The sequence below is a fragment of the Zonotrichia leucophrys genome, chromosome 10 (genome assembly GCF_028769735.1).
Source record: "Zonotrichia leucophrys gambelii isolate GWCS_2022_RI chromosome 10, RI_Zleu_2.0, whole genome shotgun sequence".
In the NCBI taxonomy this organism is placed as follows: Eukaryota; Metazoa; Chordata; class Aves; order Passeriformes; family Passerellidae; genus Zonotrichia; species Zonotrichia leucophrys.
Window position 1 is genome coordinate 20,459,521 of NC_088180.1, and position 25,971 is coordinate 20,485,491.

Here is a 25,971-nt window from a genome sequence, read left to right on the forward strand (position 1 = left end):
CATGGAGAGCTCCTGGCCTTGGATGTTGGTTGCTCAGACCCAGTGGAAAACATTTCCCCTGACTTAGTTTTTACTCCCAGTACGTTCTTAGTTAATTCCACTGATTTAGTATGTATCCCTAGAAAGAAAACTGTAGGAGGAGAAGAAACAAGTCCTGAAGCTAAAATAGGCAACAAGACTATCTTGAGCTAACAAATGCAACAGGTTTTGTATTGAATGGCTTTGAGACTGTTTTGTTGCTCCTTTGGGGTTAAACAAGTCACATGCCACAAGCTTTCAGCCAAGGGGGTGATTTTGTAATTTTGTCAGCCAAGGGGGTGATTTTGTAATTTTGGAGGCAGGAGACATGCTTGTGAGGCTCGGTTGCTTGTTGGTTAAAGGAAGTGCCCTCTATCTAAGCTTGGCTAGTGTGATTCATTTCCAAAAAAGAAAAAAAAAAGGGGCTGTTGCTGATACAGCATTGTCTTTTCTTCAAGCTGAAGTATTGGTCAACTTTTCATGTGGTCCTGAATTCATTACACTAGGCTTCTCTGAGCGCAAAATCTCAATTGGTGTAGTGATACTTATCTTAGAAGTAAGCTGCAGTGGTTGGGCTGATGATTGCAGTGAAAAGTGCTATTGCTGTCAGAATATGTGGAGGTAGTGAGCTAGGTGAATATAGAACAGTATTTGTAAACTGTAAGCCCAGTTTTAAAAAGGAAAATATTTACAAGTGTCGCCAGAATGCTACCAGCTCTGATCGTCATTGCTACCAAGAGTGACTAGCCCATCTAGACTTTCAGACCAATTCACAAAGTCAGGAACAAAGCAGAACATATGCTTCCAGTTGGAGAAACTGCTGCCATAGCAAACAATGCTTCACTTTTATAGCCCCAGGCATTCCTTGACCCTTCATTTCCACATCCAAGAGAACTAGCTCTCAGATGCAACTGTTTTCCAGTATTTCTTGTTTGAAACTTCTCAGAGTGAAATCTTGTACCTTTTCTTTCTTTCCAGGATGTTGTTTCTCATAGCAAAAAACTTACCAAGAAGAACAAGGAACAGCTCTCTGACATGATGATGCTGAACAAGCAAAGGGGAGGTTTGAAAGCACTGAGCAAAGAAAAGAGAGAAAAGTTGGAAGCCTATCAGCATTTGTTCTACCTACTTCAGGTAAGCAACTTCTTACGCTGCTCGGTAACCTTTTGTCATAGAAGGTGATATGTCTTAGCAGAGTCTTTGCTTGTGCACTGTAGTTGTCATAGAAGTAAGTAAGGTTGAAAAAGACCTTTAAAATCAACTCCAGCCAGCAACTGTTTTGAGCCACCTTCGTTTTTTAGCAACACCAGGGGGACATGTACACTAAGTAATTTTTCTTGTTGTTGTAGACTAACCCAACCTACTTGGCCAAGCTGATTTTTCAGATGCCTCAAAACAAATCCACAAAATTCATGGATTCTGTCATCTTCACGCTGTATAACTATGCATCCAATCAAAGAGAGGAATACCTGTTGTTGCGACTTTTCCAAACAGCACTGCAGGAAGAGATCAAGTATGTGGTAGCATACGGCACATTCTTGCTGTTGAATCAGTTTTGGCAGTTCCTGAAAATGAGGCACCTTTTCATGTGAAGTCTAGTGCTTATATGCAGATAATGCTAAGCTGTCCCTTCACTGTCCTTTTCCCATTTCATATCTATTAATGTAGTCTATCAAAGAAGAATCAAGTATGTCAATAGAAGATGAAGGCTTTTCACTTCAATCAAGATTTCACAACATGGCAGCTACTTCTGATCTGATGCAAAGTCATTCTAAAATTCAGTCTAATCTCAATTCTCCAGTGTCTTTTTATAAATATGTCCAACAAAGTGCAAACTCAGGCTTTAGGAGCCAGGGAGAGAGCTAAATCTAAGCTGCCTGGATTTACAAAAACTAATGAGGAGTCTGAAATCTCTGTTGTTTGGCATTTCTATTTCCTGTCAGTGTTAGAAACTCTGGCTGTCCTCAGACATGTTTTGTTGGATTGCTTAGGCCTTAGGTGCTCAGTGTTACACGACTTACATGACTGTAACTCAAAGTGTGAGTTTGAGTTACATGACTTAACAATGCAGAGTGGCACAACTTGCTGTGAGGAAGAATATGCAATGAACTTTTTAAGGAACTACCCTCAAGCATTTTTGGGAATGCTTTTTAAGCATGAAGATGCCCTGAAACAAATAACAACTTCTAAAAAACATGTGTGTCTCCCCCCACCACCCCACCCCCAAAGTTATGCTTGAAACAGTAGTCCAGGGAAGTGTAGGCAGTGACAGAGTTATGCATACCTAAAATTTCATATGGATTCTTTCTTCTTCAGATCAAAAGTAGACCAGATACATGAAATTGTGACTGGGAATCCTACTGTTATTAAAATGGTGGTAAGTTTCAATCGTGGTGCCCGTGGTCAAAATGCCCTGAGGCAGATCCTTGCACCAGTTGTGAAGGAAATCATCGATGACAAGTCACTTAATATCAAAACTGATCCTGTGGATATTTACAAGTCTTGGGTTAACCAGATGGAATCTCAAACTGGAGAGGCCAGGTATGGGACCTGTTAATACTGTATTTTTCTAAACATTGCTTAGCTGCTTTGCATTGCTCAGTTAGTCATTCAAAACTTGCCTCCTTGGCTCCACTGCATGCATCTGCCAACTGTCTTGTCAAGACAGCTTTCATCTGAGAGTTCTAAAGTTCTTACTCTGGTTATGGTGCTGAGAGTATTGAACAGGAATGTCATTAAATTATGGAGAAAGAAGTGCTCTTTGGTATTTTCCTATGTTAACTTGATAGTTAGCTATGAGATGCCCTCTAAGGTAAAATAATGTATTGTAAGAAAATGTATTTGGGAATTGTTTCCATGTCAGTCCCTGTTCATGTCATGCTTGGCCTGTGCAAACATGTACTGTTCTCAAGCACACAAAGCCGCTCTTGCTGGCAGGAACCATCACATTGTGTTTAATTCTCCTTGGTCTTAACATCTTTCTAATTAATATCAGCCATTGATGGCAAATTCATATTCAGCTATGTGATTTTGTGTCATTCTGGTTTCTTTTTCTTCGGTGGTTGTGATTTGCTAGGACTTGAGGATTTTGTTGTGTTATTGGGATTTTTTAATGTATTAAAAAAAAAAAAGCAAAAGCCATACAGATGAATGACTTCCTCCATATCTAAAGCAGTCGTATACATTTGCACACTTTATGCAAAATTCTGGATATGGTAAAAATGGAAGTGATGATGTGTATTCAGATTCTTCTCTATACATGAGATTTAGGATACACCATTATGAATTATCATTTGTCTGTGCTCACTGGAATACTATGCAGTAGTTTCAGCTGATTGAAAAAAGGATAACCATTCCTTCAGCAGCATGTTATATTGATTTTATGGATGGTGCTCTGCTTGTGTCAAAGTTTTCATCATCTTAATACTCAAATGTGTAGCTTTAATTTTCACCAATTTGCAGTCTGAAGTACCACTATGTATAATGAATAGTGCTTTTTTTGCCTGGTGTGCATGCTGTAAAAAAGATTCAATTTTGAGTTAGCCGGGTCTTTCTCTCAGTGGCCAGCACAAGGGAAAGTAAAGGAAGTAAAAGCAAAAGAATTTCAGTTCTGACGGTGCCAAACAAGTTAATTAAAAGCAGTGCATAGTTTTTTGCAGCAAAGTGAAATAAGTTTCTGGTTTTGGCAGTGAATATGTTTCAGGCTATAGGTTCTTGAAGTGTACTAGCCTGATTAATACTCTCCTTTATATGTCTGACTTTTTCAAATAGCAAACTGCCATATGATGTTACTCCTGAGCAAGCCCTAAGTCATGAAGAGGTGAGGACGCGCCTGGATGCCTCAATCAGAAACATGAGGACAGTGACAGACAAGTTCCTATCTGCCATTATTAGTTCAGTGGACAAAATCCCGTGAGTCTGATGCACCACTGTTATCCCTGTGAAGTTGTTGGTGTCTTCATGCTTGCAGCAGTCTTATTTGACCTTTTCTTTCTCTCAGGTATGGAATGCGTTTCATTGCCAAGGTCCTAAAAGACTCCCTGCATGAGAAGTTTCCTGATGCTGGTGAGGATGAGCTTCTGAAGGTGAGGATCTATACACCTTTGTAAATAATTGCCAGCCGAATTGGCTGTGGCGAGCTCATCTCATTCTTCTCTCTTGTTAGGTGTATGTTTGGAGAGGAGCGCATGTAAACCTATTAATTTACCTCTACAGATAGAAAATATTTCACATCAGGCTATTGACGTCAGCTTCATACACATCGCTTGAGATGTAATGCATTGTTTAGAAGGAAGTATCCTGATGCTTCTGTTTTGTTTTTAGTATCTTGGGCATTTGGACCTTTAGGTTTCTTGACCTGGGGATTACTGTTGCTCCTAGAAAATAAACCTTGGGTTAACTAGTGTGATCACTGCCTGCTGCTCCTTCCTTAAAGAGACAAGTTAAAAAGTCTGTGTGCCAAATTCTTAATGCCCCATCTGGAACACACTGGGATATTTTGTCGGCAATATGTAGAATTGCTTCCCATGATGCCTGGTCAGTTTTGTATTTTGCATTTCAGTTGGTTTGGAGAACTAAATGGATCCTAATATTAGCTGCTCTTAGATGACTACAGCATCGGGGTTTTTGTTGAAATTTCGTTGATTTTGTGGCTTCTGGGAAATTCTGAATTTATGCCCATGAATGCTTTACTTTTTAATACAATATATAGTTTGGTTATTAGAATACTTGACAACGTCTCTTTAAGCTTCTCTGCCTCTGCTTCATTACAAAATAATTACCAATCTGAATGCTGTTTTCTTCTCTCTTCTAGTTCTGTGCTTTCCCATTCTGAGACATCGGTTCTTTCTATGCAGGTGAATTAATTTCTTCCATCTGTAAATTTAGGTGGAAAACTGCAGATTTTGTTAATCCTCATGGAAATAATGTAACTGTCCACATGAAAGTCAAAACTGCAGTTGCGTGCAATACCTACCTGTAGATTTTTTTTTTAGCAACTGAAGATTCTCATATAATATACTGTTCTTTTTGCCCCACAAGTTCAAATGTCATTAATTCAATTTCTTTCATGGATGTTTTTTTCTTTTTACTGGCAGTAAGCAGACTGTTAATGGTCAGCAGACTGTTAACATCCCACAGCATAATTTGTGAGAGTACAGCAGAGGCTTGCATAAAACACTTGTCCAAACATGGCCTGACTGAAACCAGTTACTAATTTCTGGGACTTACCAATGGCTAGGTTTTTTCTCTGTGTTTTCACCTGTTTGTTCAGACCCCAATCTCTTCCATGCATTTTAGTCACATGAAAAGCAGGTGAAGCCAAGGTTCAGTGACCTGGCCTTCTGCAAATGAGCATGTGGTGAGAGAGCTTTTGCTTTAAATCAGCACGGTGAGTTAATACCTTTCCTTGCTAGAATTGCTTTTGGCAAAATATCCAGCACAGGGTAGAAGAATACTGTGAGCATATGGATAATGTGATAATCTTTATTTGTAGTTCTTTGCTCACATTTGACTAGGTAAATTGGATTTTCAAAGCATCCAATGCCATTTGTTTTCTGTACTTCTGATTTTCTTACTTCTGGATTAAATGGCTTCTCACTAACTAGGGGTTTGTGCCAGAATATCTTGCTGGGTATAGAAGAAGGCTTTTATTCTGAAAGAGAGAAGGGCTTTGGACAAGAAATGGAAAATCATTTCCTCAATTTACTTTCTTGGTGTGCCGTTCTTCTTCCCTATTTTTTCTTTGTCAGAGATGGCAGCCAGTGCGTTATGCTTCTTTAAAAATCGGCTCTTGATCCACACTGAAACTTCATTATCAGATTCCTCTATATCGTGGTCATTCTGCCCTCTGTTAGGCTAATTCAGTTGCATTTAATTCTCCTGACAGACTCTCTCATGCTCATATCAGTAGTTCATTGGTAACTTACAGTATCTCCTATCCGTACATTTTTGTAAGTTGCAGTTCTAAATCTTTACGCATAGGAATATCTGCTGCTGTATTGTCCTGTGACTGATGGTGCTCAGGCTTTCCTCTGTGTTGACTGCCCTATTGCATCTTTATGATATTGGTTTTTTTTAACACTGTAGATCTTTTGGGATGGTGTGTGCTTCTGTACAGCAGAACCTTTGTGTTGGAAAGAAGCTTACAGGAAAATAATTTATCTAAACACAGAGTAGTTTCAATGAAATTTGGTTGGGTCCTGTACTTTTGTTTATTGATACATTTCTTCTTTCTTTCCCAGATTGTGGGCAACTTACTCTATTATCGCTACATGAATCCAGCTATTGTTGCACCAGATGCATTCGACATCATCGACCTTTCAGCTGGAGGTCAGCTGACGACAGATCAACGCAGAAACCTTGGTTCCATTGCAAAGATGTTACAGCATGCTGCATCCAATAAGATGTTCATGGGAGACAATGCTCATCTAAGCATCATTAATGAATACCTGTTGCAGTCATACCAGAAATTCAGGTAAAAGAACGTAGCTAATTAAGTTGGGAAGTTTGTAGAAGGGTAACATTGCAAGTAAAAAGGGAAAACAGTAAATTTAGAATATGGAAAATTCTGTCTTTGTCAAATATGCAGTCTATTTAAAATAAAAGAGATTTCAGTCCAGACTGCCACGAGCATCAGTGACAATGGCAGATAAAATATATACCTGGGATTTATGAACAATGAATTCTATTTTCATAAGATTGCAAAGTCAAGAGTTTAAAGTGTCCAAAATAAAGGTTGCTTTTGCGCATGCTTATTACAGTACTTTGGACAGGACATACATTCTTCTGTCCTGTGTGAACCCTGGTTGCACATGAAAATGTAGTGGTGATCAGGAATAAAGCAGGTTGGCATTTAGCTATTCATGTAGTTGAAGCAAGCTTTTGTTTAAGAATTGTGATATTTCCTGTCTTTTGGAAAAAGGGTAACCAGAGGTAGTTGGGGGCAAAGGATGATAATGCAGTGGAGGCAGGAGAATGAGATCACTGAAGGCAGTTCTGTCAATTTTGAAAATGAGCAAATGTCAACATGGCCAGTATCAATGATTGAATTTACTAGTTTGCTTCTGATGTGTTAAACTAAAGCTGCAAACTGTAGTATGCCATAGTGTACCATAGTTTAAAGGGGAGAGTCTATGCTTGAACTTGTCACAGGGAGGTAATACTCTTGACATATCTCAGAGTCATACTGAGTGTTCTCTCCTTTTTTTGTTCTGAAGACGTTTTTTTCAGGCTGCCTGTGAGGTTCCCGAATTGCAGGATAAATTTAACATTGATGAATATTCAGACTTGGTGACTCTCACTAAACCAGTAATTTATATTTCTATCGGTGAAATCATCAACACACACACTGTAAGTATGCATTAGTCACAGTTGCTCCTTATAAGCAGTGTTTGTGAAGAAAATGCTGCTTCTGTCTGAAACACAAAGGTACCAAATACAAGGCCGAAAGTTGTAATGATTGTAGTTTGTGAGAGCTTGTTGGTTTATTGAATATAGTAGTTTAGGTACAGCTTCACTAAGTTTCTTTGGAAAGCATTTGAGTATTTTCACATTATTGTCATGATTTTGTCAATATTGTGATATTGATGCAGCTCTGAATATTGACATTGCTGCTTTGGAGTTCAGTGATTTTTTTCTAAAAGATACCAGCCTAAAGTAATGAAATTCTACTGTCTAGAAAAGGATATATTGTTAAAATGTAATTGTTTTTTTCTATTCATCTAGTTGCTCTTAGACCATCAAGATGCAATTGCTCCTGAGCACAATGATCCAATTCACGAGCTGCTGGATGATCTCGGAGAGGTTCCTACAATTGAGTCTTTAATAGGTGGTCTAGTTTATTCTGCTAAAGTGATATGTGATAGTACCTGAAATGACTTAAAGTGCAGTAAAGAAACAGTAAGAAATCATCACAGGTCCTTCGGGAGGACGTGCTCTAAAAAGCAGCTGCAGATTTGTTGCAGTATATTTTCTCTGCATAATTTACTGCCCTAAAAAAAAACAGGGGTTCTTTCTCTTCTCCCCACCCACCTCACTTCATCCCACTCTAGAAGTTTCCAGAAGACAGATGGATATTGACATATTTTCTTTGTTCCATTACACTGGAACCATTTCTCTGTGCTTGTGTCCCTGTTCCAGCTTGTTTGCAAGGATCCGTCCTTACTGGAGACCTGTAGGTATTCCTTGCAGAGTGCAGTAATAAATGTATTAAATAGCATGTGTTCCTTTAAGAGTCTTTGGCATGTGGACAGGTAACATTTTTCCCCTCCTTTAGAGTTACTTTCCATAAGGAAAATAGAATTTTATTCTCTTCTGGCTGGGGGAAGAAGGAACTAACACTGCTAATCTGTGAAACTGTTCTGGAAACCTGAGACACAGTTTACTGCTTCAGGATGTAACACATACTGGAAGGATGCACAAGTTTTTCTCCTTCATTGGTTTCTGTGCTGCAGTTATTTGAAGTTTCTAGTCTAGCAGAGGGGAGGGAGGCAAACCAGGCACAGTTTTTGGAGAAGATGCTCTGACAGCAAACACTAACCTTGAAGTTGCTTGATCAGAAAGGTTAGAATCTTCTAAAGGAATGATTGCAAGCACATTTTCTTCCAAGCACTGGCAAAGAACTGTAAGAGGCATTATCTGAACAAGCAGAGACCATGGGTTTAGCTAGAACTCGCCCTCCTTCCCCATTTCATTTCTCCTATGTGCATTGTTTCACTGTGGCTAATATGTCAGATCTTTCTGCAACCCTTTAAAAATGGGGGGAAAGCTACCAACTATTGTTCTGGTGAAAGTTCATACGCAGTTAGAGGAAGAAAATTTCTTTTTGATGGGATAGCTTACTTAGTTCAAGAGATGATGATAGGCTCAGTTGCTAACAAGCTCTTTGCTCTTACCTTGAAACATGCATTTTGATGAGGACATGGACATATGGGCATCATAACATTTTTGTTTTCTACTTTTGGCAGTTAAGCCACTCTTCTAAGTGAGATACTGAGATAGAGTGTGGAATGCATGTAAATATTTAAGGCATTCAAAGTGGTGACTTTGTGGTGCTTTTCTGGCTGGTGCGTTCTCTCAGATTTGTTATGAAAAAGTCTGATATTCAAGATACAGTCTGATATATTCAAGATGATGTCTTTAAAAGTTGGTTTGGGTTTTGAAGTGTCCTTTGGACAGTATAGGAATCAGTCAAATTTCTCTGTGTCTGTTATGGGAAAAATTACGAAGTCCTAACAGTCAAGAAGGTAAAGAATGTGATTTAATCTATAAACTCTCTCTGCTTGGCAGGGGAAAGTTCTGGCAATGTTAATGACCCCAACAGGGAAATGCTAGCAAAGACTGAGGTTTCTCTCACACTCACTAATAAATTTGACGTTCCTGGTGATGAGAATGCAGAGATGGATGCAAGAACAATTCTTTTGAAGTAAGTAGGAGATAACTACCTGATATGTTACTTAAAAGAAGGAGCAACTGGAATTTTACCAGTTAATCAGCATGTGAAAATGAGAGAATTGAGGCATAATTTAAGGAAATGTGGGGGGTCTGTTACTCCAGATACACTGAGATTGTAGTCATGTCCTTTTCCATGCTGTGGCATGACTTTTAATTGATGAAGACTTATAGCCTTTTTGAGAAGCATAGGTCTTATAACCTAAAGGAAAGAGAGCAATGGGCTGTCATTTTATCTCACCGATTAAATTCTTTCCGCAATAATAATTTTATTATTGCCAGAATATGTATTCTGGAAAACCTGTAACTAGCAGTGACTCTTGGCTGGTTTTAAGCAAATCCCTATTGCTGAGATGTACAAAGCAGTGACCTGACGTCATTATCATTAAGCATGCTTACCTCCTCTTCTGCATTCCTGCTCAGATGGCAGTTTGAAAAATCTTTGCTCAGCATGTACTAGGTGTAGGCAGATAAATCATCTCCCATGAAAAGATTTTGTCTCCAAAAATAACTTTAACCAGACTTCTTAAATGATACATCAGTATTTTCCTACCCACCAGACAAAGGTCACATTGTTTTCAAAAGTAAAGATTTACCAGCTGCACTGGTAGTCGTTTAAGTTGTGGATGATGAGGAAGGTGTGTATGCGATGCAGTTTTTGTGATTCCAAAAATAATTCCAGCTAGACTACAGAGATGCTATTTGGTTTTATTGTGTGGCTTAAGGACAGAAGTGCTTCACAGTGGACACCGACTGTGATTAAATCTCAGCTCAAATCAAGGAAATGACCCTGTCTGTTGCCGGGCTGCACTTGAGATCTACCTGTCTCCCATCCACATAAGAAAATAATCCTTCTGAGTTTTTTGATACCTGTTATAGATCACTGAAGCATGCTTATGAATGGATAATATTATAGAGCTTTTCTGGTTGCACAGATGGGCTGTTGCTGCTACCTGCGTTATCATTCACCTTGAATGCAGTTTCTGTGGTCCACCTGGCAGTACTGGGGCTACCTTCTAATATATGGGGTAGCCTCCTTGCTGTTTGAAGAAGTTTTGGGAAGCAAATTGTTCATATTACAGAGAGGAACCTTTCAAGGAACTGGTTTCCAGTAACGCACTGTCCAAAAAGTAAAGTGCTTGTTAGGGTTCTGGTCTAGTTTAGCCTATGCCTACCTGAGTACTTATCCAGTAATAATCTGACTTTAAATAAATCAGTAGCATTGGTATTGTTGCAGAACAGAAAAGTATTAAAGGTCTTTCTATTTAAATTTTTTTCTTCTATTATCCTTGATCTCTTTACAGCACAAAACGTTTAATTGTTGATGTAATCCGCTTCCAGCCAGGGGAGACGCTGACTGAAATTTTGGAAACTTCAGCTACCTCAGAGCAAGTATGATGCTGTTTGTCTGTGCTGGTTTTAGACTTGGAAATCATAATCTATCTAGATATATGTGAGATTCTCCGTTTAAGTATTGCGGTGACGCTGTCTCCACTGATGATAGAGCAGAGTGTTAAGATAATCAGGAGGGTGTACAGTGGAAGTAAATTGTACGTGTGAATCTTACTCCTGCACCAGTTGCTAGAAACTGTTTATGTAGAAGACCACTTTAGATGATAGATAGCCTTCTCCTGGTCCCCACGTGTAGAATGTGTTCATCAAAATATGTTCATTTGAATCAGTACAGGAATCACCAAGCAAAAACTCTTTATCCTGTGTTAGGCCAGAGATCAGACAATCTGTCTCTGCTTCTTTTTGTCTTCTTGTAATTGATCTGCTTATGAACTTGCAGGTTTTTGTTTTCTTCTAGGAAGCAGAGCATCATAGAGCTATGCAGAAACGGGCCATTCGTGATGCTAAAACTCCTGATAAGATGAAAAAATCTGTTTCTGTAAAGGAAGATGGCAACTTGAATCTCCAAGAAAAAAAAGAAAAAATCAAGGCAGGCCTGAAGAAGTTGACAGAACTGGGGCCAGTGAATGCCAAAAATAAATACCAGGAACTAATCAATGACATTGCGAAGGTATACCATTTGATGGTTTCCTAGTAATGATAGTTTTCCCAGTTTCCAGCTTTGTGAAACTGGCATGAGTTTTCAGAGGGAGAGTAAGGTTTTTAGTAGCTAATTTATAGAGAAAAATCATGCCTTTTGTTGCAGCATTTCCACCTCTTGGCATGTGGAAAGTCCTTTACTTTTATACAGAGTTTCTGTTCTCTCAAACAACTGCATTGCCTGGTTCTCAGATACTTTAAGAAAAAATTTAATAGCTTGGAAGGGAGGTCCTGACGTGTGATGTGTTTTTCTGCTCTATTTCACTAATTCAAGTAGTGCCTCTACAAGCTTAGTCACTCAAAGAAGTTTTGCTCATAACTCTAAGACATCCTAATTGTTATTTTGATTTAAATGTGCCTGTTAAAGAATCCCTAAATTATGAGGGGAGTTGCTATGAAAAACTTACAAAAGAGATCCAGTACTGTTGTATATTGCTACAGTGACAATATATTTTACATCACATTGTTTACTGAAAAACTATTTGGAAAATGTTACGTAAGTAAACCAACTAAATAATCACCTTTAGGGACTTGATAAGAATTAATTGTACTATAGATCATACGTGTCACAAATTAAAGTATCAGTCAATGAATGCAGTGTTTTCTTGTTGAGATATTAAGGCAAGTGATGCTTAAACGCTGTCTAACAAAGAAAAATAATGAAGTCTGTGTGCTGCTATGGTTGTTGAGCTCGATTTGTAAGATACTTTCCAGTGCTGGCAGAATTACAGCTTTTATCTCATGAGCTTTCAGTGCCCACTCTGGTCATCGCAACTAGAACAGAACTAAAGTTTGAGAAAGCCACAGAAGGTGCAACTGTGTAGAGTTGGTTAGTTCCACAAATAGTCATAACAGAGAAAAAGCTGTGACACTTAAACTGGGGCAAGTGCAAGTGAGTGCTCAAGCCTTGCATTGAAGCAAAATCAGATTGTGTGTTTCAAGTACTCAGTGGCTCTGGTTCTGAGCACCTGGAGAGCACAAATCACTGTTAAGTCTCTGCCTTTCTTTGTGCTGTAGGATATCAGAAATCAGCGTAGATACCGTCAGAGAAGAAAGGCGGAGCTAGTGAAGCTGCAGCAGACATACAGTGCCTTGAACTCCAAAGCTACTTTTTATGGAGAACAAGTAGATTATTACAAAAGTTACATAAAGACCTGCTTGGATAACTTGGCCAGCAAGGGCAAGTAAGTATCTTGGAACTGTAGAACCATAAAATGGTTTGGTTTTGAGGGGACCTTTAAAGACAATCTGGTTCCCACTGCCCTGCCATAGGCAGGGACACCTTGCACTAGACCGGGTTGCTCCAAGCCCCATCCAGCCTGGGCTGGAACAGTTCTGGGATGGGGTAGCCACAGCTTCCCAGGCAAGTTGTCCCGGGGCCTTACCACCCTCACAGGAAGCTGTTGACTGCAATTCTTTGAGTGTGACCATCCAGTTGATCCTTATCTGTCAAGTGGTCCATCTATCAAATCCCTTTTTCTTCAGTTTAGACACAAGGATGTTGTGTGGAACATTGTTGAATGCTTTTCCACAAATACAGGTAGATGATTGTCAGTCAGAAATGGAGAAGAAGTTGAAAACCTCATCCAGAAATGGTATATTAACCCTGTTGTAGCAGATCACCAAATTGGCCAGGCACCTGAGTGAAGGTATATTGGCTGTCACCAATTACCTCCTTGTTTTTCATGTATCTTAGCACAGTTTCTAGGAGGACCTTGCCAGTCACAGAAGTGAGACAGATTGTATCTTCCTTATTTTCCTTCTCCAGTTGATAGGAGCTTGACTGGAATGCCACATTTTCTCATACATGGTGGATAGTGGCTTAGCCACTTCTTCCACTGGTTCCCCGAGGACCCGTCTCATCAGACACATCTCATCAGGGTCCATGGACTTCCACACCTTCATATTCCTTAGATGGTCTTGATCCTCATGACCTGCAGCAGGTGGTTCCATGGCCCTAGAGGTGCTTCTTACAATAAAGCATGTGTTGCTAAGAAGAACCATGATGCTGTCTGCTCAAAGCTCCTTGTCCAAGCTCTTTCCCACAGCAATAGTCTTAGCAAAAGGGTCTCAGCAGCAGTAAGAAAATACAGGGTGAGGCCCTTGCCATGAATGGTGTCAAAAAGACAATCTTGAAAGATTTTTTGTTCCCTTTGGGAGAAGAGAGTGTGGAGAGTCCAGTGGTACAAACGTTGTTGTCCACATAGACACTGCTCAGTCAGTCTGTCCTGTTATCCTTATTAGAATGAAAATAACATAGTTACCTACAAGGAAACCCTTGATCACAAATTGTCCCCATTTCTATGCCAATTGAAGTCAGTTGTTACAGTGCTAGACAAATTAGATTTTCTGGGGGGGAAAAAAAAGTTGTTGTCTTCTCCAGTCAGATGTGAGAATGTGAACCCTTTTTGTTTGCACAATGAAAATACAAGCAAGTTTCTGAGTAGTCTCAGCTTTTCTCCATGTCAGTTGTCATTAGACCCCATTTTGCCTAATGAGAGATGGTATTGCTTTTTGTGAAGTATCATATCCTTAGGTTTTGGGTGGAATTTTTTTGGTTTTGTTTTTTTAATTGGTTTTTGTTTACTTTGGTATTATTATTATTATTATTATTATTCTGCGTAAATGTTAGCGGTAAATAGTAGAAAATTAAGGATCTGATCTGGGCTACCAGTGCTTTGTGGGTAAACTGACTAGTAGAAGTACATAATTATCTATCATTAGTTACAGTTCTTTAGCTGTACTGATTCTATGCCCTCTTTCAAATAGAATTGAAAATTTACTGCAGTCTTTACTTGTGACCTTCTAATTTGTTTGGTTTGTCTTTTTTCCCCAGAGTCTCCAAGAAACCTCGAGAGATGAAAGGCAAAAACAGTAAAAAGATTTCTCTGAAATACACAGCAGCTCGACTTCATGAGAAGGGAGTGCTTTTAGAGATTGAGGACCTGCAAGGTAACCAGTGAGTATCTAAAACTCTTTAGAGCTAAATAACCTTCTTGGAGGAAAAGGAAAATAGGTATGCTGAATTCCTGTCTTTTTCTTAGAACTAGTCTAGGTGCTGATAGTCAAGGACCAGAAATTTTGAGATCTGTTTGAGGCTGTGTGACATTGTCTCGCAATTTTGTTATTTGAATTTTAGTGTTATTGGTAGACTTAGTTATTGAAGCTGGAAAAGTTGCTTTGATGACCTAGGCTGGCATCCCTAGGGCCAAGACACCTTGCATAGTGATCACTCTTCAGTTCTCTTTTTCTGGTTGGAGCAAAGCAATTCTTTGATTGAGAAGTGTAATGTGATTTAAACATGACATCGTCTTTCCCCCAGCTGCTTCTCTGTCACCTCCACAGTTATGGGAGGGTACCTCCTTGGGTGAATTGTTATTATGCCTAACAGCTTCCATTGCTGAAAAGTCAGCTTTATGCTAGCTTGAGTTTTTCCAGCTGTAGTTTGCTAGCCTTGAGAAGCTGGCATGTCTTGTGTGGAATATAGAGGAGCTGGCTGTTACTAGAATTTTTTCACCTCTGAGTCATACTTTGTGCTCGGTGCACTAAATGAGGCATAAATATGCGGCACTAAAGTAGACTGCTTAGATTTTTCAAACTAAATTAAATGACCCTGTTTCCTGCTATGCTTCTGTGAAGATAGGATTTACCGGACATAGAATCTGCTAGGCTTCTGTTCATTGTTGTATTGAGTCTCTTTGGCTTGTATGGGCTCATTTCAAATGGGGATAATAGAATAAAGAGTTAAGAAGAGAATTTTTAAAAATTTGTCTTCAGGTTTCATCTCATATATTCCCTCCCTGTGATTTGTCATTTCTCAACTTCATAGGTTTAAAAACGTGATTTTTGAAATCAGTCCAACAGAAGAAGTGGGAGATTTTGAGGTTAAAGCAAAATTCATGGGTGTACAGATGGAAACGTTTATGTTACATTATCAGGTAAGAACTGTCCTGTTTAATAGTCTCGTGTAAGTTCCCATGCCAGTCTCTTCATCACAATAGCAGTGACACATTTTTTGCCTAAATGGTCTGAATAATGCTCTCAAAAATAACCCATTTATTGCAGATGAAACAGATGCAACACATACAAACTGCTTTTTGTTTATTTGCTAATGAAAGCATGATGTCGGTCTGTGTTCTTAATTATGTATACACATACACACACAAAACAAAAACTTGCATTTTCAACAATTTCCTGCTACAGCAGAGAGCTTTGGAGTCTGTGGCACCTAGGCTTGTGTGTGATGGCTTCAGCCAGTCATTGTGTATTGGTATTCTTTCTGCTACTCTACACTTACCCATTTGTTTCCGGTTCTTAAGTGTTCACCTTAGGTGTCAGCCTTTACCTAGGCCACCACAACAGGCATGCCGACTTCACGGTTCCCTGTTCTTTTTCTCATGCCAGTATTTTCACACCTGGTGTCTCTGTCCCTTTCTTTCCCCACTCCCTGTGCATCTTGGTGTTCTTTAGGTTTGTTAGTTGTGGAAGCCTCAGGCCTTTCAAAACAGATTGTGCGCAGTATAGCACCATGCATTGCAGTTAGTCCATGCCAGCTTGGCTGCTGGGATGGACAGCTGCCTCACACCTTTCATTTGCTTTGAGGGCTCCCGTGTGGAGAGCCTGGTTTAAGCATGGCTGAAAGAAAGAGGCCATGAAGGTACTCAGCTGAGGGAAAGATAGAAGCCTGCTGTAAAGCAGCCTTTCCCAGGCTTGATCCTGTAAATAATTAGGTTCTCAGCCACCTTTTATATAAACAACAAGATTCTCAGACCGTTCTGTCCTTGGCTGCTACTGGGAACAGATGGCCGGTCTGGGAACAGATATGAAGGTTTTGAGAACTTTTCATATCATGGTGAGAACACTGATCTTGGTTTCAATAAACTAACTTCAGGTATTGTAAACAAAAGGAGGAGCTGAATTTTTCTCTACAGCCTATTGGGAGCTCAGGTTTTGCAATATGCATGAAGTGAATTAACACTGTTATAAAAAGTGCCTGGTTGATTAATAAATCGGAGTCAGATGCTGAATCAACAAGGATGAGTCTCTCCCTTCACTTCAACACTCCCCTAGTATGTTCCGGTCCTAATCTGTCAGAGCTGATCATTAACTTGTTGGTTTGTGGGGCTACCCAAGGTCACATGGTTTACTATACCACTGTGCCTTTGTAGCGCTGCCTTGCAGATAGAGTAGATGTTGTCAGAGGACAGCACAAGGGATACAACATCACACACGTCCACCCATATGCCCACACCTACCCACTGTGTTACTTGCAGGAGTGGGGTTGCGGAAAGAATTTAATCAGTGAGATAAAATCAGTGCAGGTGCATTGCTGACAAAGCAAAGTATAACTAGAAAGACCGCCCACATAAACACCTGAGAGGTTGAATCGACATCATATGCATACTGACTGGGATGCCATTTCTTTTTGTGCCGTAGATTGAAGCGCTGTAAGCTACTTCCCTGAGATCTGTGGCCCCTAAAGCTTTTAGAAAGGGACACTGTGGAATGTTGTAATGTTTCATGGGTACATGATAGAATTAGGCACATAGGAAACCTTAATGTTCTAAATGTTTATGGCTACTGTGCAAATGACAAGGCTGGAGATAGCTGGTCTTCTATTTCTGTTCTCTTTTGTAATTTTTTTAAACCCACTGCTTAAAATAATCAAGACCTTTAATGGCTTAGAATGACTATTTTCTTCACAGTAAAAATGGCTCTTTAATATGTCTCTTGCTTTTTTATGTTATGCTGTGTACTTTTTTGTTGATATTCCTTAAGATCTACTGTACTTCAGGGTCTTATACATTCTCTGTCAGCTCTTGACGATTCTTCACTCATTAAGATCCTCTCTTTGGCAGGATCTCTTGCAGCTGCAGTATGAAGGTGTTGCTGTCATGAAGTTGTTCGACAGAGCAAAAGTGAACGTCAATCTTCTGATCTTTCTTCTGAATAAGAAATTTTATGGGAAGTAACTGAAACCTCTGCCAGTAAGTCTGTGAAAGGGGAGATGGATAGAAACCTGCACATGCAACTTCTTTTTTTTTTAATAATGTGGTGATGTATCAGTATATTCGCACCGTGTACTAATTGTGTCAAATGTATCATGAAGGAGGACTAAGAACCTCTTGGGAATTGAGAACCCTGATTGAGTCTGCAGGGAGTTGGTTTCTTGTTTATTTATAGTCTTCCAACTTTGAAGATCCCCTTTAAAGAGGTTATTTTAGAATGTATTTTTACATGGGTTTAGCAATTCAACTAATATTCGAGTGTACTTAGGCCATCTGAATGCTTAGCTTGCCTAACCGTGTGCTTTATGAGGCTTGAGTTCTTTTTGCCTGTGCAAAGAGAAAGCTGGCACTATATGGAGGTCTATTAGCCTCTTCCTGAGAGCTGAAAAAGGATTGCAGGTGGTATTTGGACTCCAGTTATTCTCAAGCAAAGATGACCAATGGAGAACATGGTTAAGATTCAGGTTATCTGTTTGTTTGCAAGCTTGCATTGGTAGAAGTGGCAGTGGCCAGTTGCCAAGATTAGAACTACTGTGGTCAAGTAATCAGCAAGCATAAAAAGTTACTGAGCTATTTGTGATGATGTACTACAGCCACATATAGCAGCTTAAGTGTCTCATTTTTCTCCATTTGCTTCTGTTTATCACACTGTAGTAATTTACAGGTGCACCCCTAATGGAGGGACCATGGAATGTATTTACTAGGGCTTATAGATAAAAAGATTTTTGTGGAAGGGGAGGGTAGCTGAAACAATTTCTTGTGACACGTTAACTTTTAATGTTGCTTGCAAAGCATTTGAAATGTAAAATTCACTTTTTTTTTTCCCCAGTTTAGAGCAATGTTATATATATATCTGTGTCTGATGCAATAAATGTTAGTTTTCTTCCTTGGACAAGTCTGTAGGTAGAGCCTGTCTCAAATAGATTAGCTTTTAAAAAGTTAATTTTTTTCTAGCTACACTCAAATTCCTTTATCTTTTATTATTTCATGGGGGTTTCGTCTGTGCTTTTTCACAGTGGTGGTGGTGCTGGCTGTTTTGTTATATCCAATAAAAATGCAGAGACTTACAAAATATAATTGACCTTTAAATTAATTTGCTTCAGCTGTTTCCTCAGTTTTTTCCTTCAGTTTTTTTTAACAGACATATCTCCTGCAAATTTCAAGTTGGCCTGCTTATTCGGGTTACTGTACAGAGTTTAAATGAACTTTTTGATCTACTCCGAGGCAAGTTCTTTCAGCTTATGTCTTTTTTTCTCATGAAAGACACTCCTAGTATTTGGAATGTCCGTGCCACTGAGTATAACTTTTCTGTAGTTCTCTTGGAAGGAAATAAGTAAACTTGCTGGTGTTTATACTGTATTTAAACATACTCTAGTGTGTTTCGTGTATGTGTGGTCCAACCCAATAACAAAAACTGCTTACCAAGTCCAAGAAAGATGGAGCACATCAACCATTTAGCTTTTCCCTCATGTTTTATCAGGGAGTTTATGGCCCTGCCGAGAGACAAATGATAATTAATGAGGCTGAACTGTGACAGTAACCACTTCTGTTCATGGTTTATTGACACATTCATCAGCCACACTCTCTAATAAGGCCTGGGGTTTGTTCCTGTTTTTTTTCAGCCTTATATCCAACTTTCTATCCCTTCTCTCTGTCTAGTGTGTCTTTGGTGTTCCTTTCTTGTCCTGTGTGCTTCCCCCTCCCATTCCCTTTCAGTCTCTCTTGTTCTGTTTTTCTTTCAAGAAACAAATACTCAATATTTATTCAGTAAATATTACTCAATCCCTCTCCTCTACTTTTTGTCTCTCTCCCTCCCTGCCCGCCTCTTTATTTCTCCTTTCTTCCTCTCCTTTTTCCTTTGTCCTGGATGTGACTGTATTTCTTTGTCCCTCTCCCTGTCCTTTTGTCCTGTACCTGTTTGCAGCTGCGGCCCAGCCCTTCTCCCTCATTGTACCCTTCTCTTGGTAAGCCTCTGACCTGCTGGCCATGCCGCTCTTTCTCCATTCCTCTGCTGCGCCTTGCCCACCTTCCCCCCACTCACCTGCCCCTGCCATGGTCATTTCCTCTCTCAGTCCTTGTTTCCCTCTTTGGCTCTGTAGCGCTGTCCTTGCTGTGTGTGTAGCACTCTGTCTTTTTCTCCGTCCTCCTCCATGCCTCACTTGTGTTCCTTTCTATTCTCTGTGGCTCTGTGGTGCTCCTTGTGCCGTTGTTCCTCACAGAATCCTCGTGTTCCATTTGCTGTCCCTGTTCCTTTTTAATCCGTCTCTGTCATGCTACCCATCCCAGGGGTGTTTTGTTTGGCTTTTTTCTTTTAGAGTGTTTTGTTTGTTTTTTTGGTGTGGTTTTTTGTTTGTTAGTTTTTGTTGTTTTTGTTGTTGCTTTGGTTTTTGGGGGGTGTGTGGTCAGTTTCATCCTATACCCCATTCTTCCTTTTCTTCCTGTATCCTCTCTGCTGTCACTCCCTATTTCTGCCTCTCGCCGGTGACAGTGAGGCTGGGGAGGAACTTCATCCCTTTTGGGGGCTGCCCTCCTTTCTTGGTGGAGCAGTCCCTTTCTGGGGGGATGTACGTGTGGAAAGGGCTCGACTAAAGTGCCACGCTGCTGTTCAGGTCAGTTTGACTCATTCTGTGCCTTCTTTAGGGGTGAGGAAAAGCAGGTTAAGACTCGGGACTCTCATGTCATTTGGGGCACCCCAAGGTCCCTGGGAGAAGGAACCATACTGTGGTGGAGGAGCAGGTGGGTGGTGAATGAGGAGAGATCATGCTGGATGCTGTCCCCCAGAGGGACCCAAAGCTGCCAGAAATTTCACAGGGAGGGGTGGGTGTAGAATAATAAAACCTGTCAAGTTTTTCATTTTTATAGGTATTGGCAAAGAAAAGGAATTTATCTCTAAATTCATTTGGAAAGAAACCCTTTCTCTATCCACTCATTTGTATACAGGAATGTAGGAAACTCTGACTAGAGATGGGTAATAGTTTTGAAAATAAAGACATAAGTTTTATCTAGGAATGAACCAATCAAGTGCCCTGAAAGCATAAGAACAGCTGCAGGGGCTGAAGGGAATAGAAAGGGTTCTCTGGCAACTTTTGCCGGACTTGTCTGCCTGCCCCCAATGTACATCGGCCTGAGCCCGGCGGCACTGCTGCCACCTTGTGGACAGAGACCAGTACTGCCGCCCCCCGACCCAGTGCCAGTTTTTCTTCCAGTTGTAAAACTGCAAACATGGCAGTATTCCTGACACCAGCGGTTCTAGGAAGTAAAGGTGTAGGTGGCCTTGGCCTCCCACAAGCCCTGATGTCAACTTACTCTGAAACATTAGGGTGGAAGTTATTCTATCTTATGAACAGAGGTACCTTTTCCTTACAGGTGCTTGTGCTGTAGTTTGGATTCTGCTTCCTAACATTTCTAGTGTGACCGGGTTTACCATAGAGACAATCTTCCAGGAGGTAGCACTTTGGGGGGCATGGCAATCCTGGATGTGTATTCTGAACTCCTTCAGAATGTTAAGTTTGAACTATTTCTTATCTCAGGAAAACAGCAGTCTTTTGCATCTGCATATCAGCTGTTGAAATTTTGGGTTCAATTTCTTGAATCACAAATGTCATAGGATTCCTCCCAGATGGCAGCTGCCATGAAGTATGGCTCTTCTTGGTCTTGGGTTTCAGGGGCTGTTTCCAAAGTGACCTACAGACATTGGAATGAAATCATTATTTACTGTGTAAATAATGATTTCTCCAAAGCATCAGCCGGGGTCTAAATGTGCCATTCTGCCTTTTAAAAGTACCAACATCACAGGATTTTTCTCAGATTAAAGCTTCCATGGAGTTGGATCTCTCAAGCCTGGCCCTTGAGAATTGTGGGCCTCCTGTGAACTGGTCTTGCCAGAAGGGCTTGCTGAGTTTTCCGTTGTGTGGGAAAGAGATCCCATTTAGAGCCTGAAGCCTCGTATTTCCTGTAGGATTTCCACTCCTAGAATTGCAGACTTTGGAGGATTTCTTATACAGAAGTTTTCTGGGAACTAGGACTCTGGCTGGATTTGGGTCTCTGGACTCTCACGTGAAGTGACCTTGAGACACTAGGGCATGCAGATTTCCTTGCTGTTGAAAAGAGCTATTGTTCGCACCCAGGAGCCATGGTCTGAATGGGGGTGTCACCTCTTAAATTTGCAAATGTCACAGGATTTCTTCTAAATGAATGGTGCTAAGACCATAAGGTCTGGCTGGCTTTTGACTTAGAGGTGCCTCCTCTAAATTGGTCTTCAGACGCTAGGTTGGAAAGTGTTCCTACATATGCCAAATAGCCCTTGCTGTGCAGTTAATAAGCTTCAAACTACCATGGAGTTGCTGCCCCTGCAAAGATTTTGGCAGAGCCTGGTTGTGGTGCACCATTCCACTCCACCCCCCTTAGCAGGTCCCTATGGTTGTATGGGGAATCATTGTGGAGCATGCTAACCCAGCTCCATCCTGGGATCAGCACCTGTATTTTACCCTAAAATTTCTGTCCCATTATAGCTCCTGTTAGGATACAAATGTAACTTCTCTGTTTCCACTGATTTTACCCCCAGTCATCTTTCCATACAAACATTGCTCCACGCTCCAGAGGATTATTGTGAGCAGATGTGAGCTCTGCTGTCCCTTTGGACTGACAAAGACAGAGATTTTGTCCCAAGTTCCTTTTGAACCTGTCCTGCACCTGTTACAAGTCCTCAGTCTCCTGCAATTTTGTGGGTCAGTCACATGTAAAACAGCACAACTGGCTGGCATGCTTTGCTTATGAGGGGAGACAAGAGAAGAATCCCTCTGCTCACACCAGACCTGCAGCTGCCAAACCTCACCAAAGCACCTGAGGAGCCCCCAGGAACTGATGGTACAGAAGGGAGGTGATGGAGGACAGCACAGCAGGCAGCCTGCCCTCCATCTGGGTGTGAAGAAGGCAGGGCTGGGAACTGTCAGCAACATCCCAGCAGGTCTGGCTCATGGAGCCACCCTGAGGGCCTCCCCTGCCTTTGGGCAGTCCCAGCTGCTGCAGCTCACTTGACAGAGACTCATTGTCTATACTGTGCTTGGCTGCACTGGAGATGATGAAGCCGAGGACAGCAATGGTTGCCTTCACATCCCCTGACTGCAGATGGGAGGGAGAGAGGGCGAGCTCTGTCACCTTGGGAAGGCATCTGCAGATTCATTGCTGCCCGTCTCTGGAGCATGGCTCCATCGGGGGATCGTGGTAAGGACAGCAGTGCTCACCTAACTGTGCACCCGAGGACAGCTTCAGGATCTTGTCATACTGTGGGAGAGCAGAGCTTCACAGTAAACACCAGCTAACATACTTACTACCAGTGTTAACACTAACAATTCTTACCTAAATATTAATACTAGTAACACTTACTATGCGTATTATTAATCCTAGTAGAGGCTGTTCTTAAGGCTGAGGCTTGCATGAAGAACACAAAATTAATTAATGATGCTGATTATGCTATTGTGGTGTTGAACTACTTGGCCTCCACTGCTGTAGCCCCACACTTACCTCAATGGCCTCCCCCAGCAGGTCCCAAAACACCTGGATGCAGATCAGCTTAAGCTTCACTGATGTGATAAACAGAGTTCACTCTTTAAAATTTTTACAAGTTTAATAAAGGGTAAAAGGACAAAATAGTCCAGCACTGGGATGCTTTTAGCACACAGCCAAAGAGCACAGAGGTAGCTTAAAATCATGTTCACTATATACTGTTACATTGCTGAGGTTACACGCATATTCATTAACTTACACATTATTCAAACATTCCTTTGACTTTTTGATGTTCCAGGAACTCTCTTGTTTGGTTTTAACCTCTGACTTGTCTGCAGAACGTTCTGTAAATTAGGTCTACATATTTTATTTCTTCCTGTAGTTTTATCCTGTTGCTTCACACTCCCTGATAACACCGATAAGAGTCGAAAGATGCTTCCTGGATGCTTAAGCTCTTTTTGTCACTATTATCTTATCACTTGGTAGGGGCAGTCTGCAGTTATAAGAAACAGAATAATTGCTTTACACCATTTTCTGACTTAGCTACATAGAAGTATTTTAGTTTCTATTTTAACATTTTGCTAAAGCCTACGATATATTTATCACGCTACTATTCATATGAAATATACAGTGCATACATAAACTGGCATATTACTATACAAAGCAGTTAAAAGTAAGTATAAGTTTTACCATATCAAAATACTTGTAATGCAAAAAGCTAATCTATGAATGTGAAAGCCAATATTGTTTCATCATCTATAACATCCGACGACGAGGGTGAGCAGCGGGCCCGCAGCAGGCAGAGGGCGGGCAGGGGGACGCGGGCACTTAACTTTGGCCAGGGTGCTGATCTCGGCCAGTCGGGGCAGGCCAAGTGCCCGCAGAAGTGGAAGCACTGCGGTACAAGAGGCACCCAGAGCCCGCAGCGGGCGCTGCACGCCCTCCCCGCTCCCGAGCCCTCTCCTCACCAAATCGCCGCCGCTCCCTGGTCCGCCCTGCTGTCGCAAACACGACCCGGAATCCCTCCCGGGCTACACTCCTCTCCGCCCCCTGCCCCGAGTGCCGATGGGGCGCTCCGGTAGGGGCTCTGCGGGGGTCTTTTCGCCGGGACCTGGGCACGAGAGAGGGCCGGAGAAGAGGACGGGGGTTTCGCGAGCGGGACCCCCGGCGCCTGCGAGCCCTTCGGGCAGCCCGAGCTCCGCCCCACGCTCCCAGGGGCCTCAGCCTGACGGCTCCCAAGCCTGCCAATCACGGCCCGCCTTTCTCAGTCCGCCCTGTCCAATCACAGCCGCCCTGTCAATCCGGAAGCGGTCCCGCCGATCTCAGCCGGCTCAGTGGCGGCTCGACCCCTCAGACTGGCCCCGCTCTCGCCACCGCCGCTTTGGGAGCCGGCGGAGCAGTGTCCTCGCTGCCTCGGCAGGCGCTGTTGCGGACGGGAAGGGCGGCCGGGAGCTTCCAGTTCAGGTCCTGGTCGGGATCAGGTTCTGGTCCAGGGAAACGGGCAGGCGGCGGGGAGCAGGCTGACGCGGCCACTGCAATGGCGGCGGCGGGCGCAGCACTTGAGGGGACCGCGGGGAGTCACGGAGCCGAGCGCGGCGGGAATGGGCGGGCTAGGATTGGTGGAGCCGGCAGGCGCTGCCTCGGGTTGTGATTGGCTGGCTACTCCGGCCCTGGGGCATAAATAGCGTGCGTTGGGGCGGCAATGGCGTCAGTTCGGCGGTGAAGCTGGGAGCGACGGGAGCTGCGGATGCGCGATCTGAGGAGCGGCGCTGCGCCAGGACGGGCCCCCCGCGCCAGCTGATCCGGGGAGCGCCGGTGAGCACGGACGCGACGCCTGCGGTAGTATCTGGGGGCCGGCCGTGTCCAGTTCTTTCTGCCGCGCCCTGCGTGGCTCGGGTAGCCGGCGGCTGGTGTGGGGCCTGGAGTGGCGCGGGGGGGGGCGGCAGGACCGCCTGCTGTCACTGGGGGCTGGGAAGTAGCCGTTTCGCGGTTTCTGGATTTAAAGAAATGTTCAGAATACGAGGAATAAAGCTTGCTTTTTGCATTTTTATTACTTTAGTTTGGTTTTACTTGTAATTTTGTTTTCTTTATTGTGTTATTTTATTATTGCTCGTTTTATTACATCTTTTTGGTTTGATTTGTTTTCTTTACTAGATATCTCATGTTAATTTGGTAAGGGTTGTGGGACTGGAGCTGGAACACCAGTTGTGAGAGCAGTGGGCACATAAAACCCCAGGGTGTGGAATAATGACTTTGGCATGAGTCAGGCCCAAAACAATGTGGAGTAGTGGAAGTGCTGGGGCTAGATAAATGCCTTGGGAGGAAGGCATGGAGCTGCAGTACAGGGCCTGCAGGTTATGCCTGGGGGTTCCCAGCCCCTGCCCTGTGGTACCAACGAGGGGCTGAGTGTGTGGGGGCTCAGAGGGTTCTAGGGCCCAAGAACCAGCCCAAGGGTGCACTTTGGGATGGGGAGTTCAGTGGCTATTCCCAGCCCCTGGAGCTGCCTGAGGGGAGGTGAGGGGGCCTTTGTGCAGGTGCTGGCCTGAGAGCCACGGTGAGGGGGAAGGTGGATGTTGAGCTTCAGGCCTCCAGTGTCCCCAGAGTTGGGATGCCACTGAGGTGGGTGGGTGGATGCGACAGCTTCTAGAAATATTGAAACGATGGCAGTAACTGATTTGTGGCCTTATCAACAGCCCCAAGGTGCAGTGAGAAGCATGAGCGGCTTTTAGCTGCAGCCAGTAGGAAGCTGAGGAACTGGAGCTGAGGCAGCAGAGCTGGAGGAGACAGAAATATGGTACGGTTTGGGGTAAAACCCCTGTGGGGCTGGGATAGGGATTGTGGAGCGGGGAGGTGACCTGCATGGTTGGAATTGAAATTGCTCTAAGGACTGTGATCTGAGCTCAAGAACTAGAGCTAAAACAAAGATCCCGTCCTGAGA

At 42.3% G+C, this 25,971-nt stretch overlaps 1 protein-coding gene across 1 annotated transcript in view; it reads left to right on the forward strand.

Moving 5' to 3' along the window:
* The window catches only part of IQGAP1 (IQ motif containing GTPase activating protein 1), a 53,018-nt gene extending 34,354 nt beyond the window's left edge, over window positions 1–18,664 (forward strand). The window contains exons 24-38 of the mRNA XM_064721918.1: window positions 997–1,152; window positions 1,368–1,531; window positions 2,335–2,559; window positions 3,790–3,930; window positions 4,019–4,103; window positions 6,261–6,493; window positions 7,236–7,368; window positions 7,744–7,846; window positions 9,307–9,442; window positions 10,773–10,860; window positions 11,279–11,491; window positions 12,538–12,704; window positions 14,357–14,479; window positions 15,350–15,458; window positions 17,379–18,664. Of these exons, the coding sequence (XP_064577988.1) occupies window positions 997–1,152; window positions 1,368–1,531; window positions 2,335–2,559; window positions 3,790–3,930; window positions 4,019–4,103; window positions 6,261–6,493; window positions 7,236–7,368; window positions 7,744–7,846; window positions 9,307–9,442; window positions 10,773–10,860; window positions 11,279–11,491; window positions 12,538–12,704; window positions 14,357–14,479; window positions 15,350–15,458; window positions 17,379–17,492 (2,190 nt within the window). The 3' untranslated portion in view covers window positions 17,493–18,664. The remainder of the gene's footprint in view (window positions 1–996; window positions 1,153–1,367; window positions 1,532–2,334; window positions 2,560–3,789; window positions 3,931–4,018; window positions 4,104–6,260; window positions 6,494–7,235; window positions 7,369–7,743; window positions 7,847–9,306; window positions 9,443–10,772; window positions 10,861–11,278; window positions 11,492–12,537; window positions 12,705–14,356; window positions 14,480–15,349; window positions 15,459–17,378) is intronic.
* The last annotated feature ends 7,307 nt before the right edge of the window (window positions 18,665–25,971 follow it).